The sequence below is a fragment of the Canis lupus genome, chromosome 22 (assembly GCF_011100685.1).
Source record: "Canis lupus familiaris isolate Mischka breed German Shepherd chromosome 22, alternate assembly UU_Cfam_GSD_1.0, whole genome shotgun sequence".
NCBI classification, from domain to species: domain Eukaryota; kingdom Metazoa; phylum Chordata; class Mammalia; order Carnivora; family Canidae; genus Canis; species Canis lupus.
In genome coordinates, this window is record NC_049243.1 from 48,284,290 (window position 1) to 48,302,428 (window position 18,139).

At 41.6% G+C, this 18,139-nt stretch overlaps 1 protein-coding gene and 1 long non-coding RNA gene across 6 annotated transcripts in view; one reads left to right on the top strand and one right to left on the bottom strand.

Moving 5' to 3' along the window:
* LOC111091693 overlaps positions 1–1,087 on the bottom strand; it is an 84,836-nt gene extending 83,749 nt beyond the window's left edge. The window contains exon 1 of the long non-coding RNA XR_005376511.1: positions 471–1,087. This is a non-coding gene — a long non-coding RNA (uncharacterized LOC111091693). The remainder of the gene's footprint in view (positions 1–470) is intronic.
* Positions 1,088–1,596: 509 nt separating this feature from the next.
* Positions 1,597–18,139, top strand: part of IPO5 (importin 5) — a 58,812-nt gene continuing 42,269 nt past the window's right edge. The window contains exons 1-4 of one of the 5 annotated variants that reach the window (XM_038569897.1): positions 1,597–1,668; positions 2,063–2,142; positions 11,718–11,828; positions 17,523–17,616. In XM_038569897.1, the coding sequence (XP_038425825.1) occupies positions 17,527–17,616 (90 nt within the window). In that variant the 5' untranslated portion in view covers positions 1,597–1,668; positions 2,063–2,142; positions 11,718–11,828; positions 17,523–17,526. Of the gene's footprint in view, positions 1,669–2,060; positions 2,143–11,717; positions 11,829–17,462; positions 17,617–18,139 lie in introns of those variants that run through there. The other 4 variants (XM_038569900.1, XM_038569899.1, XM_038569901.1 and 1 more) reach the window with 4 other exon arrangements.

Below are 18,139 nucleotides of genomic sequence, written 5' to 3' on the forward strand. Positions count from 1 at the left end.
TCCCTGTGGGGAGCCCAATGTGGAACTCGATCCCAGGACCCTGGGACCACGCCCTGAGCCAAAGGCAGCTGCTCAACCACTTTAGGTGCCCCTAAAAATTTTACATTTTATTTATTTTTTTTTTAATTTTACACTTTAAAAAGGAGAAGATGGGACTCCTGGGTGGCTAAGTGGTTGAGCATCTGCCTTTGGCTCAGCACATGGTCCCAGGGTCCTGGGATCAAGTCCCCATATTGGGCTCCCTGCAGGGAGCCTGCTTCTCCCTCTGCCTATGTCTCTGCCTCTCTCTGTCTCCCGTGAATAAATAAATAAAATCTTTAAAAAAAATAAAATAAAAAGGAGAAGAAAAACAAGTCATGGAGCTTTCTGATAACCCAAGACCATTCTGGTTCATCTGTGGCTAGATAGTGAGTGGAATAAAAGGTAAGCAGGGCCACAATGGAAAACATCCACCACAGTCCTTCCCATACCTGATCCTTTAGACTGTCTTCATCCACCGTGATGCTCCCTGCTCAGCTATTCTTCCACTTGTTGTGCCTGCTAATGAACAAATCGATAGATATTTCCCTGAATTCAGTCTTTGGTGTAGGTTTGTAATGCCCAAAGTTCAGCCAGGGTAGCCGAGGTTAGCAAGAACCTTCCAAAAAACAAAGCAACTGTCAATATATAAAAGGTTGGAGGGAGGGCTGGAATTCATTTTTAGTATGCTCTTCATACATCTTATAACCAGCTTATAATCATTCAATCACTGATTCTTAAGCTGCAAAAGTTCCAGTTTTGGATTCTTGGTAGGATCCTTGAGTGAAACGCCATGAGGACACCCCTCTGCCATCACCTGTGCCCATGAGCCAAAACATCATGTGATGGAAATGAGGACAAAGAAGCAAGGAATGGAGCCAAGTAATTTCAGGATTTGCAGAGACCTTGAAAGTGCTTAGACGTCACCAATAAAAAGTATGACCCATCCAAAAGGGTCTGCATATGTCCTATGAAACAATTTTGAAAAGCAAAAAGTTTAGTTTTAATTAAAGCTTAATTATCTATAAAAATTATAACAAACAGAATGATGAAATGCTAGATGTAGCAAACTAGGTCACGGAGGACCAGGACAACCTAGGCCAAACTTGGTAAGTGAATATATAATTTAAGAACTTAAACTACAAAAAAAAAAAAGAAAAAAGAAAAAAGAAATTAAACTACAAACCAAACTGCCAAAAACGTATTTAATAGGGAGGTTTTTTTGTTTCCATAGAAATGTATCTTTATCTATTTTAGAGATCAGTTTCTTTTTTTGGTGTTGATTACTAGAATAAAATTGAAATCCACAGATAAGGAAACTACACCTATATTTTCAAAGCTGAAGTTGATGACATGTGTGCCCAATCCAAGCAGCCCTCAATGGGTTTTGAGTTCTCAAAGGTCAGAGCTCCCTTTCCTCTCTGTGGCTTTGGGAACAGATGGGTTAGCCTAGGATTCCTGAAAGCCTAGATGGCCCATAAAGCTTATATGGTGGGCAAATTGAAACAGGCCAACAGCATGACACTGCTTACCTCCAGCGGGTCATAATTGCAGTCAGATGTCTCCATGGTGACCATGAGGCCGGAACTGTGGGATTAATGACATCCCACGACTGGAGCAACCACAGTGTAGAGAACAGCTTTGACTACTGTAAGTAATCTCCAAACCTCAAATTTAGATGAAAAGTTTAAGAACTTAATCCATACCGAGGAACCAATTTGAGTGGGTCTAGAGGGAAAGTCTCTTTGTGTAAGATCCAGGAGGCCCTTTTAGCTCTTTTACCTTCTGGAGTCCCCATAGTAGTATCAATGAGGAAGGGAAAGGACAGAGAACTTACTAGACAGAAAGCTAGAATGAAAAAATGCAAATATCATGATTGCTCACTGTTCCTTGATACTGTGTCTTAAATTAGCTGCTGACTGCTTCCATGTACTTAAGAAAGCATCACTTGAGTAGGGTTGCCCAAAAGAACGTAGACCATTGTCCTAACTATATGTGCAGTTATCCTGAAACAATAAAAAAAATGAGTTTTTATTTCATTTAGGTGGTTCCAAGGAAAAACCTTTCCAGGACCCATGTATGAGCACAGCTATTCTCCCTGACAAGGATCCTTGCAGTATCCAAGTAAGACTATCATCAGACCTTGTTCTGTGTCTGGCCACTGCTAATTGCATTATTACCTTTATAACAAAAAGGTCCTACTTTCTCCTACAATTGTGATATTCATGATCATTTCACTATTTATTCACTGACTAACCAAAGTCCAATCCACCAGGATTTTGTATCCTACTTTCCTATAGAAGGAAAGCCCTTAAAAGTCCTTTAGGGCTTTTAAGGGTTTTCAAGTTTGACTTTTAAGAACTGATTCTTAATTTCTCATGTCTCAAAATAAATTCTACTTAAAATTTTTAGAGGTCCTATCTTAGGCCTCTAAATATATTAAAAATATTTAAATATCTTACGGTTGTGTCCTCTCAGAGGCTCAGTATATTTATTTTAATTTCAGAGATTACTAGTTAAGTAAAGGAGGGAAAACATAATTCATTTTCATTGCAGGGAAGACTAAATCAACCACTAAGTGATAAAAACCTACTAACCTAATGGATTGCCTTACCTGATTCTCCTAGAACTTAATCCCCTAACTAGGTGTAAAAAAAGCCAGGGCACCTGGGTGGCTCAGTCGGTTAGGCGTCTGACTTTTGGTTTCAGCCCAGGTCATGATCTTAGGGTTATGAGTTCCACCCCAGCTTTGGGTTCTAGGATTCCCCTTCCTATTCCTCTGTCGGCCCCCCTCCCCCACTCACACATGCTCTCTCTAAAATAAATAATATAACCTCCCCCCCCCCCAAAAAAAGCCAAATCACAAAGAAAATTATTAGATGCAGGGGACTTGTCAATGGCAATGCCTTTATTACAGAGACTTTAATTTAGACCTTCCTTTTTTAAAAATTTTTTTAAAAGATTTTACTTATTCATTATGAGAGACATAGAGAGAGGCAGAGACATAGGCAGAGGGAGAAGCAGACTCCCTGTGGGGAGCCTGGTACAGGGACTTGATCCCCAGATCCCAGGATTACAACCTGAGCCAAAGGCAGATGCTCCACCAATGAGCCACCCAGGTGCCCCTAATTTAGACCTTTCTAATCAGTTTTGCTCTATTGTTCCATCACTCACTTACATGTATATATGCTGAAACACCCATAACTCTAGTAGTGGGAGACAGCATTGTGTAAGCATTTTGGGAGAGCTATACAACTGGGACACAGTTATGAACCCTCAAATTAAAAATACCTGGGTGGCCAAGTAATAATTGTCTTAAAGCCCATATGAGGTGGATTACAGGAAATATGCTCTGCTCTATCCTCTGTGCCTATTTTATATCCTTCTAATGCACACAGTTATCTGGTTTCCAAAGCACACAGCAAACCAAATGATGAGAGCAGCTGATGAGTAGAGACAGCCATCATTTTATGTTGGTAGCTACATTAAGTGGCACATGACAAGAAAAAGAAAAAAAAAATGCTTTCAAGAAAAGCAGGTAGTGATATAAGACCTCAAACCTCAGAGCAATTTTTGTTTCAGAATGAGCAACCTAAGTGGCTTCTGTAGTCATCACCCTATTTCAACACAGTGTAATAATGACTTAATTATCCTCAAATGCAGTGGCTGGGAAGATAACCCTAGGGATCTAGTCCAATGCTCTGGATTTACAGATGAACAAGTGGAGGCCTACAGAAGCCTTGAGGGCCAAGTTCAGGATTATAGCTGGTTAGCGGTGGAGTTCCCACTGGAACCAGGATCCCCTGACCCCAATGCATTTTTTTTTTCGATGAAAAAATGGTTGGAGTCTCACTGGTTAAACATAATGATTGAATGAGATAATGTAGAGGGTTAGCATTCAGACACAGAAAGGGAGTGAAGTCTCATTGGCTAGTATATTGTGAATAACAAAACTGATACACAACTGTGGAATATTTTTAATATTAATCTCTGAAATAACTTTGCTCTCTCAGAAAATTGTCATGGAGCAATCCCTTCCCAGATGTTAAAATGTCCCCTCTTCAGAAAGATCGCCCCTGACCAACCTGTTAAAAATAGGACCACTTTCACTTTCTATCTTCTCACCTTGACTTAATATACTTTATAACCTAACACTTACACTTTTCCTCTACAGCTTGTCATTTTCTTCTAGTTTTTAAACAGAATAATTTTCTTTCCTTAGAAGAGACTTAGCCCTAATTCTGTAGCTCAGAACCACTAAAACAGTCAACACATACGGGCCAAGCCCCTGGAAGAACAGAAATCCCTGCAACTTAGTTCACCTGAATCCAACCTGAATAAGAAATTATGTAATCCCTTTATAAATGATGGTGTTTAGATGTAAATACCAATCAATAGTCCAGTTTTCAGCTGTGCTTTATCAGATTTTCCATATGCAGTTCTGTTTTAAAAGAAAATACTTGACTTTCAGCTGAATCCAAGCAACACAAGCCTTTTTACAACATGGTTTCAATATCATTCTTACTTTACATGGCAGTAAGAACTTAAAACACATTCCTGCTTTTCCCCTACTCCTTTCCCTCATGCTTTAAAAGGACAAAAACTATTATCTCTCTGATAATCAAGCAAAAACATTAGCATAAAGAAAGCTAATTAGATATACACTTCTATTGAGCTGGGAGGAGGACACCATCTGACATCTCAGCATTAGTTTGAACTAATGTCTTTAAATAATTATTTTAATTTCATATTGTTATAGCATTGTTTCTCAGTGAGAAGGGAGAGAGGTAGATTAGACTGTTAAGAGCGCTGAGTAGCTGAAGAAAATTTAGAAAAAATAAATATTACTCCTCAAGTACAAGAAAATACAAATACAAAATAATCCTTTCAAATGTTATAGTACTGGCTTTTTCTTTAACATCTCTGCCTACTTGCTCTTCCAACTATCTTGACATTCATTTGTGGATTCCCAGGTATTAATTCCTTGCCACTAGAGATCTAATTCCCTTCTCATGACTAATAATGTTCAATGTACCACCATCAGTTCCCTCTTAGGATTATACTTATATTGTGCATGAATTATAATCCTCCTCTGCCTAGCCTCTGAGCGCCAGGATGTCTCAGGGCTGAATCCTTGACCCTCTTCTCTCTTCGCCAGGCAATGCCACCTACTTCTGCAGCCTTATATGCTATGAATAACATGCCTCAGTGGGTATTTCCAGCCCTGTCCTCTTCCAGGCATCCCTGTCCAACTGCTTGCTGGATGTCACCACTTGAATGTCTCCTTAGCATCTCAAATTTACCATGAATGAAACTCACCTCTCAGTTTCTTCTCGCCAGACCTTACCCCAACTCATCCTCGTTTTAGTGGCATTGACCAAGTCCTAGGCAGCCTTGACTTCTCCATCTCACTTCCTCCAGAAGAGGATTCACCATGGAGCTCATGAAGCTTAAGCTTCCAGACCATTTGTTCACATAGAGGGGACCTCATTTTTGCTCAGTGTTTCACTTTTCTTTTGGAGAGCCCTCAAGTTGTGTTAAGTTTCGGGTCCCACAAAACTTGGATCTGCCTCTGTACCTTACATCCTACTCTTATTTTGGAAAGCAAACTATCTCAATCAGACTACTCTGGACACTATGGAATTGCTATATAGTCCAAGCCACCTTATTCTCTGACCGAAGTACTACAGTGACCTCCTCCCTAATGATCTTCCAGCCTCCTCACTCCCTCCTACTGTTTCCTATATTGCACCAAAATAACTTTCTGTAACTGTTTAAATGTTAAATGACCTGTTAAAACTGCTCATATCCCTTAAAATGGGATCCACATAAAATAAGTCATACTCCTGAAGAATCACAATGCCCCTGGCAATCTGGCCCCTGCTTGCCTCTCAGCCCTCCGCTCATATCTTACTCCTCTCTGGCTGTACCCTTCCTTCCTCCTGGAATACACCCAACTCCATTCCGCCTTGGGGCTTTTGCACTCGTTGTGTCTTCCAATGGAAATAGGAATTTCACCTATTTCTTCAACTGGTTTCATCTTTCAAGACTCTGCTCAGATATCTTCCCCAAGGTCCAACCAATCACTCTTGACCTCATTATCTTCTTTTCACTGGTCCTAAGATTTATCTAATCTACTCAGTTGACTTTTTTTATTGCCTGGAGTCTTCTAAAAGATAAGCTCCACAAAAGTGGAAACCCAGTTCTGTTCAATCCCCACAAAGAGTGCCCACTGCAGAGAAAGTGCACAATAAATATTTGCTAAATAAGTGAATAAGTAAAATGTCTAAAAAAAAAATGGTAACACTTAAGTGTGGCATAGAGCAGTACAATGCATGGTGTGGGTGGAATTGAAGAGTATGAACTATATTATGAGGTTCCTTTAATTTCTACCTCATTAATTACAGACCACTAAAAATCTCTTCTGCCAGTACATGCAAATTTGAGTTGTAGATTGATGTCACAATTGATATCTCACTGTGAACACCATCATAATGCATGAGGTAAAATGTGCACATCATAGTATCCAAACTGTGAGATGCTAAATCATATCAGTATCTCCCCAGTCTCTTTCCTCCAAAATAATGGCCTAAGAATGTTCAGAAAGTTTGAAGGTTATGAATGTTATCATCCATGTAGTCTGAATTGTATTAAAAAGTGTGAAAATAGAAAAAATAGTAACTGAGGTTTGGAATCAATTTCCTTCAGATCGCGAAGGAAAAGTATTGTTTAAAATAACACGTTTATTGAGATACAATTCACATACCATAAAGTTCAAACTTTTTAAGTGTACAATTGTTTGGTGTATCCAGAGTTTTATATCCATCACCACCATCACATTCCAGAACATTTTCATCACCCCCCAAAAAACTCCATACCCATTAGCAGCCACTCTACTTTCCACCCTCTCCCCTCCAGGCCCTTGGCAACCATGAATCTACTTTCTTTGTCTATGGATTTGCTGCTTTTGGACATTTCACATAAATGGAACCAAAAAACATGTGACTTTTTGTGTCTGACTTCTTGCACTTAGCATAGTATTTTTAAGGTTCATTCATGTTGCAATATGTATCAGTATTTTGTTTCTTCTTATTGCCAAATAGACATACAGCATTTTGTCTATTCATCAGTTTATGGATATTTTGGATTGTTTCCACATTTTGACTATTCTGAGTAATGTTGCTATGAACATTCATGTACAAGTTTTTGTGTAGACATGTTTCCATTTCTCTTGAGCAGGTATTTAGGAGAATTACTAGATTATATGGTAACTTTGTGTGCAACTTTTGAAGAATTGCCAAACTGTCAAATGGACTGCACCATTTTACATTCCAATCAGCAATGTCACAGGGGTCTAGTTTGAGGGGTCCAATTTCTCTACATCCTCATTAATACTTGCTATTATCTTTTTTATTATAGTTATCCTAGTGGTATACCCTTTTATTGGTTTTGATTTGTATTTATATAATGCCATTGAACATCTTTGAGCATACTTACTAACCATTTGCAGTCATGTATCTTCTGTGTGGGAAGGTCATCTAAATGTCTGTTTTGCCTATTTTTTAATCTAGTGTCTTTTTGTTATGGAGCATAACAGTTTTTTTTATATATATTCTGGCTACAAGTCCCTTATCAGATATAAGATCTGCAAATATTCTCTCCCATTCTGTGGGTTGCCTTTTCACTCTCTTGATGGTTTCCTTTGAAGCACAGAGTTTTCAATTTTGATGAAGTCTAATTGATCTTTTCTCTTTTTTTCATCTTTTGTAGTTTTGGTGCCATATCTAAGAAACCATTGCCTATCAAAGGCCATGAAGTTTTATTCTTATGCTTTCTTCTAAGAATTTTACAGTTTTAGCATCTACATTTAGGTCTATGCCCCATTTTGAGATTTGCATATGGTACAAGACAGCAGTTCAGTTTCATTCATATACATGTGGATATCCAATTGTACCAGCAACATTTGTTGAAAAGACTGTTCTTTCACATGAACGGCCTTGGCACCTGAATTTGTTGGGGTTCTCCAGAAAAAAAGAACCAATAGGATATATATAAAGAGACCTATTTTAAGGAACTAGTTCATGTGATTATGGGGGCTGGCATGTGAAATCCTTAGGGCAGGACAGCAAGTGGAAATTCAGGCAAGAATTGATTTTGTAGTATGGAATCTGAAATTTGTAGAGCAAACCAAAAGGTATTTCTATGTCCTGAAGCAGAATTCCTTCTTCCTCTGGAAACCTGCCTTTGCTATGAAGCCCTTGCATTGGTTAGATGAGACCCACCCATTAGGGAGGGTAATCAATCTACTGAGAGTCAACTTACAATAAACGTTAATCACATCTACAAACACCTTCACAGAAACATCTACTGTTTAACCAAACAACTGGATGCCACAGGCTAGCCAATCCAAAACATAAAATCAACCATCATAGCACCCTCATCAAAAATCAATTGACCACAAATATAAGGTTTATATCTGAAGTCCTCATTCAAGTCCATTGATCTTTGTGTCTATCCTTTTGCCAGTATCTCTGTGCTTTATAGTAAGTTTTAAAATCAATGTGTGAGGGATGCCTGGGTGGCTCAGCAGTTGAGCATCTGCCTTCGGCTCAGGGCGTGATCCTGGGATCAAGTCCCACATCAGGCTCCCTGCATGGAGCCTGCTTCTCCCTGTGCCTATGTCTCTGCCTCTCTCTGTGTGTCTCTCATGAAAGGATAAATAAAATCTTAAAAAAAAAAAAATCAAGGTGTGAGTCTCAACTTTTATTGGCTTGAGATTATTTTGGCTATTTGTAGTCTCTCACAATTCATATGAATTTTAAGATCAGCTTTTTCTGAAGAAAAAAAGCAGTTGAAATTTTGATAGTATTGTTTAAATCTGTAGATCAATTTGGGGAGTATTGCCATATTAATATTAAGTCTTCTAATTCATGCACATAGAATATCTTTCCATTTATTTAGACTTTCTAAATTTCTTTAGCTATTTTATATTTTCAGTGTACAAGTCTTGTATTTTGTTAAACTTGTTCTGAGTATTTTATTACTTTTTGATGCTATCACAGAGATTTTAATTTCATTTTCTGCATTGTTCATTGCTAGTACATGGTACATGATTTTCTGTGTAGTGATCTTGTATCCTGCAACCTTGCTGAATTCATTTATTTGTTCTAATAACACAATAATAATGGATTCATCAGAATTTTCTCTATACAAGATCATAATATCTGTGATTCTCCAGTACAATGTCGAATAGAAATGGTGAAAATGGACATTCTTATTCTTGATCTCAGGAAGAAAGCATTCATTTTTTCACCAGTAAGTACGATATTAGCTGTGGAGTTTTCATAGATGACAATCCATTTGAGGAAGTTTCCTTCTATTCCTAGTTTGTTGAGTGTTTTTATCATGAAAGCATGTTGGATTCTGTCAAAGGCTTTTTCTGCATCAATTGCAAAATCATGTCATCTTTATACTTTATTCCATTAATATGGTGCATTACATTGATTTATTCTTATGTTATACTAACTTTGCACTCCCAGGATAAAACCCACCTAGTCATGATATATAATTCTTTTATATGTTGCTGAGTTCAATTTCCTAGGATTTTGTGAGAATTTTTGCATCAATATTTGTGTTGGTATGCAGTGTCCTTGTGATGTCTTTGGTTTTGGTATCAAGTTAAAACTGGCCTTGTAGAATAAATATTCATTCTGCTTCTAGTTTTTGGAAGAGCTTAGAAAGGATTGGTGTCAATTCTTCTTTAAATGTTTGGTAGAATTCCCCAATAAGGCCATCTAGTCCTGGAACTTTGTGGGAAATTATTTTTATTACTGAGTCTCTCTACTTGTTATGGGTCTATCCAGATTTCCTTTCCTTTCCTTTCCTTTTTTTTTTTTTTAACATTCTATTTATTTAAGAGAGAAAAAGAGCACAAGTGTGTGAGCAAGCAAACAGGGTGGGGGAGGAGGAGCAGAGAGGGAGAGGGTCAAGTAGACTCCCCACTGAGCGTGGAGCTGAGTGTGGGGCTTAATCTCAGGACGCTAAGATCATGACCTGAGCTGAAACCAAGAGTTGGACACAACCGACTGAGTCACCCAGGCTCCCCTCTATTCAGATTTTCTATTTCTTCTCTAATTCATTTTGGTAGTTGTGACTTTTAAGAGATTTCCATTTCATCCAGATTATCTAATTGGTAGCATACAATTGTTCATAGCATTTCCTTGTAATTATTTCGTTCCTGAAATTGGATATTGATGCCTCCTCTTTTTAATTTTAGTAATTTATGTCTTTTTTTTCTTGGTCAATCTAGCTAGAGGTTTGCCAATTCTGTTGATCTTTTCAAAGGAATGCCTTTTTTCCTCTTCTTTTTTTTTTTAATTCTCTATTTCACTTATTTCCTTTCTTGGTTTTATCATCTCTTCTGCTTATCTGGGTTTAGTTTGACCTTTCTCTGGTTTCTAAGAAACTAGGTGACACTATTGATTTGCGCTTTCTCTTCTTTTTTATTGAAGACGTTTGCAACTCTAAAGTATCCCAAGAGGACTGCTTTCACTGCATCCATAAGCTTTGGTCTCTTGTGGTTTTGTTTTAATTCATTTCAAAGTATTTCCTAATTTCTCTTGTGACTCCTTTAACCCGTTTGTTATTTAGAAGGATGCTGGTTAATTCCCACTTATTTGTGAATTTCTCAAATTTCCTTTTGTTCTTGCTTTCTAATTTCATTTTACTGAGGACAGAGAACACACTTTGTATGATTTGAGTCTTTTAAAATCTACTGAAACTTGTTTTATGGCCCAACATGTGATCTCTTCTGGAGAATGCCCCTGTGCACTTGAGAAGAATATGCATCCCGCTATTATTAGATGGAGTACCTACAGATGTCTCTTAGGTCTAGATATATAATGTTCTTCATGTCTTCTGTTTGTTGTTAATCTTCTGCCTAGAGGTCCTATCCATTATTTTTTTTTAATTTTTATTTATTTATGATAGTCACAGAGAGAGAGAGAGAGAGAGAGAGAGAGAGAGGCAGAGACATAGGCAGAGGGAGAAGCAGGCTCCATGCACCGGGAGCCTGATGTGGGATTCGATCCTGGGTCTCCAGGATCTCGCCCTGGGCCAAAGGCAGGCGCTAAACCGCTGCGCCACCCAGGGATCCCCCTATCCATTATTAAGAGTGGAGATTGAAGTCTCCAACTATTTTGTTGAACTTCTTCCTTCAATTCTGTCATGTTTTGCTTCATGTATATTGGGTACATGTGTTTGTAACTGTTGTGTCTCCCTGATCGATTGACCATCTTTTTATCATAATAAATATCCTACTTTGTCTCAGATAATTTTATCTTAAAATCTATTTCGTCTGATACAAGATGGCCATTTTGGCTGTCTTTTGGATACTGTTTGCATGGTATGTCTTTTTTCATCCTCTTACTTTCAACCTACTTGTGTTCTAGGGAAAAATGCTTAAAACTAAATTCTTTTACTATGTATATTTTTATTTCAGGTGCTAAAATGCAGCAAATGATGGTTTTTAAATCTATTCACCACATTTAAATGAAAATAATCAGCATTAAAAAAAAAGATGTTCTTCCTTCTTCTAGTTCTTAACTAGTTCTTGACTTACAAGGATTCATTCTAGAAGCTCAAATCTGAAGTCCTACCTACTTTCTAAAGGTTCACAAATCTGTTTAATGTCAAACCAGCAGGGAAAGGAAATTCCCAAGCAAGGAACACTGCTCAGGAAGTACTGTACCATGTCTCCAAATCCCTGAGAATCAAGTCAGAAAACTGGAAGTAACAGAAAGCACTATAAGGTAAGTGATTTCCACTTTGTTTGTTGACAAATCACTTCCTAAATCTAAATTAACAAAGTATGCAGGACACTTGTGTGTAGCTAGTTGGTTCTTTTACTCTTTAGCAAAGGTACTGTTGAACAGAAATAGCATGTGAACCATAAATGCAAGTCATATTTATAATTTTAAAGTTTCTAATATTCATATTTGAAAAAGTAAAAATAGAAAAATATAGTTAATGATTATCACTTATTAATGAGCATAAATAACACTTTAACTCAATGTTATTTCATTGAGTTCACATTTCTGCATGTGATCAACATAAAATTGTTATTCTTTTTTTTTAAGATTTACTTGAGAGAGAGAGAGAGAGAGCGCACAAGCAGGAGAGGCAGAGAGAGAGAGAGGGAGAGGGAGAGAGAGAATTTCAAGCAGACTCCTCTCTGAGCGTGGAGTCCAACGTGGGGCTCAGTCTCACAACCCTGAGATCATAACCTGAGCTGAAATCGAGTAAGATGCTTAACTGACTGACTCAGTCAAGTGTCCCAAAATTGTTATTCTTAATTTTCTACTAAGTCTCTGAAATTTAATCTATAGCTTGTACTTAAAGCACACCTAATTTCAGACTAGCCACATTTCAAGTGATCAAAAGCTATAATGGCTAATGGCTACCACTCTGGACAAAGAAATGTAGCATTTAACACTGAAAATGGCCTTAAAATGCTCTATGAGGATCACATCAAACTTAAATTTTTTTTCCTTAACCACAATTTATTATACATTATGATCACATGACTGCTTATATAATAGGAGTATAAAAACATAATAACCTAACGAGTAAATGGCAATCAGAATTAAATGTAGAAATCTTGGAGGTATCCATCTGCATCAGTAATGACAGCTAACATTTATTAAACATTTACTTTGTGCTAGGCATTACGCCAAGTATTTTAACACATGGTAGAAAATACTTCTGTTATGTCCATTTCATGGAAGAGGGAACTGAGGCTGAGAAAGTTTAATTAACTTGAGCAAGATCACAGCATGTAAATTGTAAAGTCATTATTTGAACTCTCATTCTGGTTGGTTCTTGGAGCCTGTGATCCTAGCCTCCAAACTCTACTTCTTCCTAAAATGTATCCAACCACCGGCAGACATTCAGTGAATTTCATATATAAAACTATGAGAGAGAAAGAAACAGAGAGAGAGGAAAAGAAACTAATCGAATTCAAATTTCCCCTGCCTGTGTTCAACAATTTGCTGACTATTGTGGGCAGTGCCCTTTCGGAATATGAAGATTTCACTTGCCCCTGGTTGGCACGCTCTGACTGTAACAGACCGCTTCAGACAAGGGCTTGAAAGTCTTAATAAAAAGCAGCTGAAGAAATGTAAACAGTTCATCATTTTATTTCCAGCAACCAGCTTTCCTCAACAGTTCTCAGCTCTTTTGCTGATTCTTCTCTAACCAACAAATGGCATCAATATTAGAGTTAGAAATCTTATTTATCAGTCAAATGCCTATTAACTACCATTAACCTGTCAACGTACTATTTAATTATGCATGATTGGGAGGGTGACTAATAGAAAATATACAAATGCACTTTATACACACACAAGTGTGATACATACATCTATATCACATGTAGTTTTAAGAGTAATTACTTGTCTATTTCTTATTTAACCCTAAAATCCATCTAATTAATAGAAGCTGATAATTACTGAGTACTATACAGACACTATGCTATGAGCATTTACAAATATTATCCTAAGTTTTACAATGTCCCTATGAAGAAGTATTGTTCCCCTTTTCCAAATGAGGAAACAAAGCCAACTTTTTTTCATTGTACCATGTTAACTATTAATACAAACACCTGTAAATAATACCATCACCTTATATATGTATAGTTATACATAATATTTTCATTCATCTTATTTAAACTAACCCTCATTGTAAATTGTGATACAGACAGCACATGTTTACAATTACCAGGACAAGTAGTTGAGGTTCCTTTGGAGTCCTGTGGCAACTTTTAAAAATGTACAGATTGTTCATTAGGGAGAATCTTGTTTTACTTACATTCAGCATCCAATAAACCAGAAATGACAGACAAGACCAAATTCTACTCCAATTGAGAGAAGCTTTCACAGGGGTTTTCCAAACCTAACTTCTCCAGCCACTTCCATCAACATGAGAACCCATCAAACCAAGAGCAGTACCTAAACAAGATTCTGTGCTCTCTCGTTAAGGAGTCTTGCCTCCTGTATTATTATAAGTAGGTCATGACAAGGCTGTGCAGTACCTTCTGACACACATCAAAAAATCCCAAGTTACCGGGGCACCTGGTTGGCTCTGTCAGTTAAGTGCCGACTCTTGGTTTTGGCTCAGGTCAGGATCTCAGGGTTTGTGAGATGGAGCCCCACTTGAGGCTCTGTGCTCAGCGGGGAGTCTGCTTGAAGATTCTCTCCCACTGCTCCTTCCTACTATCTCTGTTTCTCTCTCAAATACATAAATCTTAAAAAACAAGAAACAAAAAACTAAACTACCTAGATTTCATGTCCCAGTTGAGAAAAACTTCCAGTCTTCCATTTTCCCAACCTCACCCTTTTTCACAAGGGGTTGTAAATGCTCTGAGCAAATATGCCCCGGAAGTAGTGTCAGGTCTAATAAGCTGAAGTGAAAGGTATCAGGTGCTGGCTGTTCCGTTAACCCATCCAAAGCAATGACAGCTAATCAGGAGCGAGCAAAACTTAAAAGTTTTCTACCACTCCATTTCATTTCCAATTATAGTTTAATGTCAGAACTTTTGTGATTAATATTATACCTTCATAACCATTATTATTCCATATTACAGATGAGAAATTGAGGCTTAAAAGACATTAAGTACTCACTCAAGTTCACATAAGTAGTAAGAGATTAAATATCCAAATCCATTCAACTCCAGTTCAAGGTTTTTTACCTTCCATCAATCTCCTTGGGAAATAAACCTATACTCTCGTGGGCTGCCATTATACAATATCTAAGTATTTTCTTATGGGGAAACAATACTCATAAACAAATAAGACTCTCTCCATGGGAAATGAGTTTCTAAGGGCAATAAATTCCCAGAAAGCTGAACATTAGGAACTCTCCAAACTGGCAGGCCTGCTGTTGAAAATGCAGTTCCTACTGGGGCTTCTTCCTGGACACCAAAACCGGTCTCAATTGTCCAAATGGCTGATATCCACTCCAAGTTTATAGGAATTTTTCCCATTTGGGGATCTCTTTGTTCATTACTCTTAAAAAAATCTCCTTCCTCTTTGATTGGATACTTACAATATTAAAAATAAGGCTGGGCTGACATTTCAAATTCTAGCAGTTGATATCACCACTAACTTGTTTTATTTGTAACCTGATTATTTCAGGTTATAATAAGTTTGTGCTTTGCCCCACCAAAAAATAAGCTCCTTGGAATGCCTGGGTGGGTCAGTGATTGAATGTCTGCCTTCAGCTGAGGGCTGATCCTGGAGTCCTGGGATCAAGTCCCACATCAGGCTCCTTGCAGGAAGCCTGCATCTCCCTCCTCTCGCTCTGTCTCTCATGAATAAATAAAATCTTTAAAACAAAACAAAACAAAAAACAAGCTCCTTGACATATTTGTAGACTTACATTGGAATTTCTATTATTTAATAATCATTAAACAAACATATGTAATCTACAGAGTCATTGCCCATAAAACACATACCACCGCAGATGTTAAAAAGTAACTGGAGGTCAGGCCATATCCTAAGCAAGCCTCTACGCAGTTTATCTTATTTCACTGGTAACCTAGACATAAAACAGTTTTGATAAGAAATTCCCCACATCTTAATCATCTTGGGTGAGGGAAAAGCTTCCTCAAAATCTGGATATGACCACCACTGACCTAAATAAATACCAAACAAAAAACAAAGAAACAAACAAAAAAACCTACCCCAAACTAATCTACATATCGTCTATCTTCAAATAAATAATGTGTCCTCAGAACAACGAAGCGTCACATCTAAGAAGCATCAGTTGCACAAAGGTAGGCCTGCGGACCTCTTGTAGGGAGTTCATCATCACTGCCACAGCTCAAACTTCCTAAGCCAGTTTTCCCCACCAATCGGGTTAGAATCCTCTAAAAGATCTTGGCCGACAATCACAATTGCATAGCCATCCCGGGGCCTCGGCCCAGATTCTGGACCCAGTGGCCTGGATTCTTAATATACAGCGAAGGTTTAAAGTCATTCACTTAAAAGCAAATGTTTTACGCAGACTTCAGAGAGCAGAACTTCATGAGAGTCAACAGGAAATTAAATTCCCTACAGGTTGCCACAAGTGTAGTACTCTCCATCTCACCCAACGTGGAACCTCCTCCTCCCTACCAGTGTCCTTTTGAGGTTTAAAAAAAAAAAAGAGGATCCCTGGGTGGCGCAGCGGTTTGGCGCCTGCCTTTGGCCCAGGGCGCGATCCTGGAGACCCGGGATCGAATCCCACGTCGGGCTCCCGGTGCATGGAGCCTGCTTCTCCCTCTGCCTGTGTCTCTGCCTCTCTCTCTCTCTATCATAAAAAAAAAAATTAAAAAAAAAAAAAAGAATTATTTTCTCTACTATCACCCTTAGCTCGGTAGGGGCTCAAGGGAAGTGCCCTTTGATCCGAACACAGCTTTGGGCATCTGGGCAGCTCTGTAGTAAAGGAAGATGGGACGTATTGTCTCTGCCAAATCAGGTCTCTGGGCCCCTGGGTACCGGTAGCAATCGATAAACGTTTAGATCAGCCCTGCAAACCAGTGTTGCTTTAGGGAGGGTCTGCCTCTCTCTCGGCTTCTCCCCATCATGGACACAACGGGGACCCCAAAACGAGGAATCCGGGGGAATAGCCTCGGATCCTGGGTGGGGAGGGGATGGAGGCATGTGTGCTGCGTGGACAGCTCGGGACGACCCCGGGCTGGGGAGGGACGGGGGGGGGGGAGAGGGGAGAGGCCGGGGCTGAGTCACCCCGCTCCCCTCCAGCCGCCCAGCCCCAGGTGTGAGTCACCGGCGAGCGCGGCGTGGGGAAGGGGCGGCCTGAGTCACAGTCCTGCGGGAGGGAGCTCGGAGGGTCTGACCTGGGAACCCGCGGGTGGGGGTCCAGGGCCCCGAGACCTGGGGAGCTGGGGCGGGGGCGGGGGCGCAGGCCTCCCGCCGCGGACCAGGCTGCCCGCCAGCCCGCCGCGCCGAAATCTCCCGCGCTCCGGCGCTGGCCCCACCTCCCCGGCCGGACCTCACGCCCCGCGGCGCGGCTCTGCGCCGCCCGCCCGCCGGCCCCGCCCGCCGGCCTCCCGACGTCATCCCGGGCCCCAGCTGGCCGGCACAGTCCCCGCCCCGCCTCGCCCGCGACCAGCCCGGCGGCCCGCCGCCCCTCGCCAGTGACGGCACCGCGGGGTGCGTGGCCAATCGGCGCGGCCCCGGCGGAGGCGGCCTCGGCCCCGCCCCCCGCGCCTGCAGCCAATGAGGCGCCGGCGCTGGGGGCCGCGGCGGGGTGAGGGGTCGCGAGGCCCCGCCCCATCCTCCCCTTTCCCCTTTGCCCCGCCCTTTCCCGCCCGGCCTCCGCCCCCCAGCCCCGCGCCGCCGCTGGTGCAGGTCCCCGCGCTGGGCCCGCCCCCAGCCCTCCCGCCGGCCCGCCCGCGCGCCTCACGGCTCCTGTCTCCCCTCCCTCCTTCTCTCTCACACGCCTAGCGCAATGGCGGCGGCCGCGGCGGAGCAGCAACAGTTCTACCTGCTCCTGGGAAACCTGCTCAGCCCCGACAATGTGGTCCGGAAACAGGCAGAGGTAACCGAGCCCGCCGCGCCCCGGCCGGCGCGCCGCCCTTCCCCCGACGCCGCCCCGCCGGGCCTCGGCCGCCCAGCCGTGGCGGCGCAGGCCGGGCCGGGCGGCGGCCGCGCAGCCCACGTGTGAGGCGGCCCGCGGCGCCCGGCCGTGTCCCCGGGCCCTCCCGGCCCCGGCCGCCCGCCGCCCCTCGCGCACACGTGCGGCCCCCGCGACCCCCGCGACCCCCGCCCGGGGCGGGCAGCGGGCGGCGGGGAGGGGTGGGGGTGGGGGGTGCGGGGCGGGCCCGGGCTCCCCTCGCCCCTTTCCCGCTCTCTCCCGGCGGGAGCCTCCCCCGCCCTGCTGGCGGGTCTCCACCCAGCCTGGCCCCGCGGCGCCCCGACCCCGGGCGGCTGCTGACCCGTCACCCTGCTTCCCTCCGTCCCCCCCCCCCCCCCCCCCCCCCCCCCCCCTCCGAGACGTGTGTCTTGCCCTCCTGCCTTCCTACTTACTTCCATGTGGTCCTCTTTCTCTGGTCTAGTTCGCA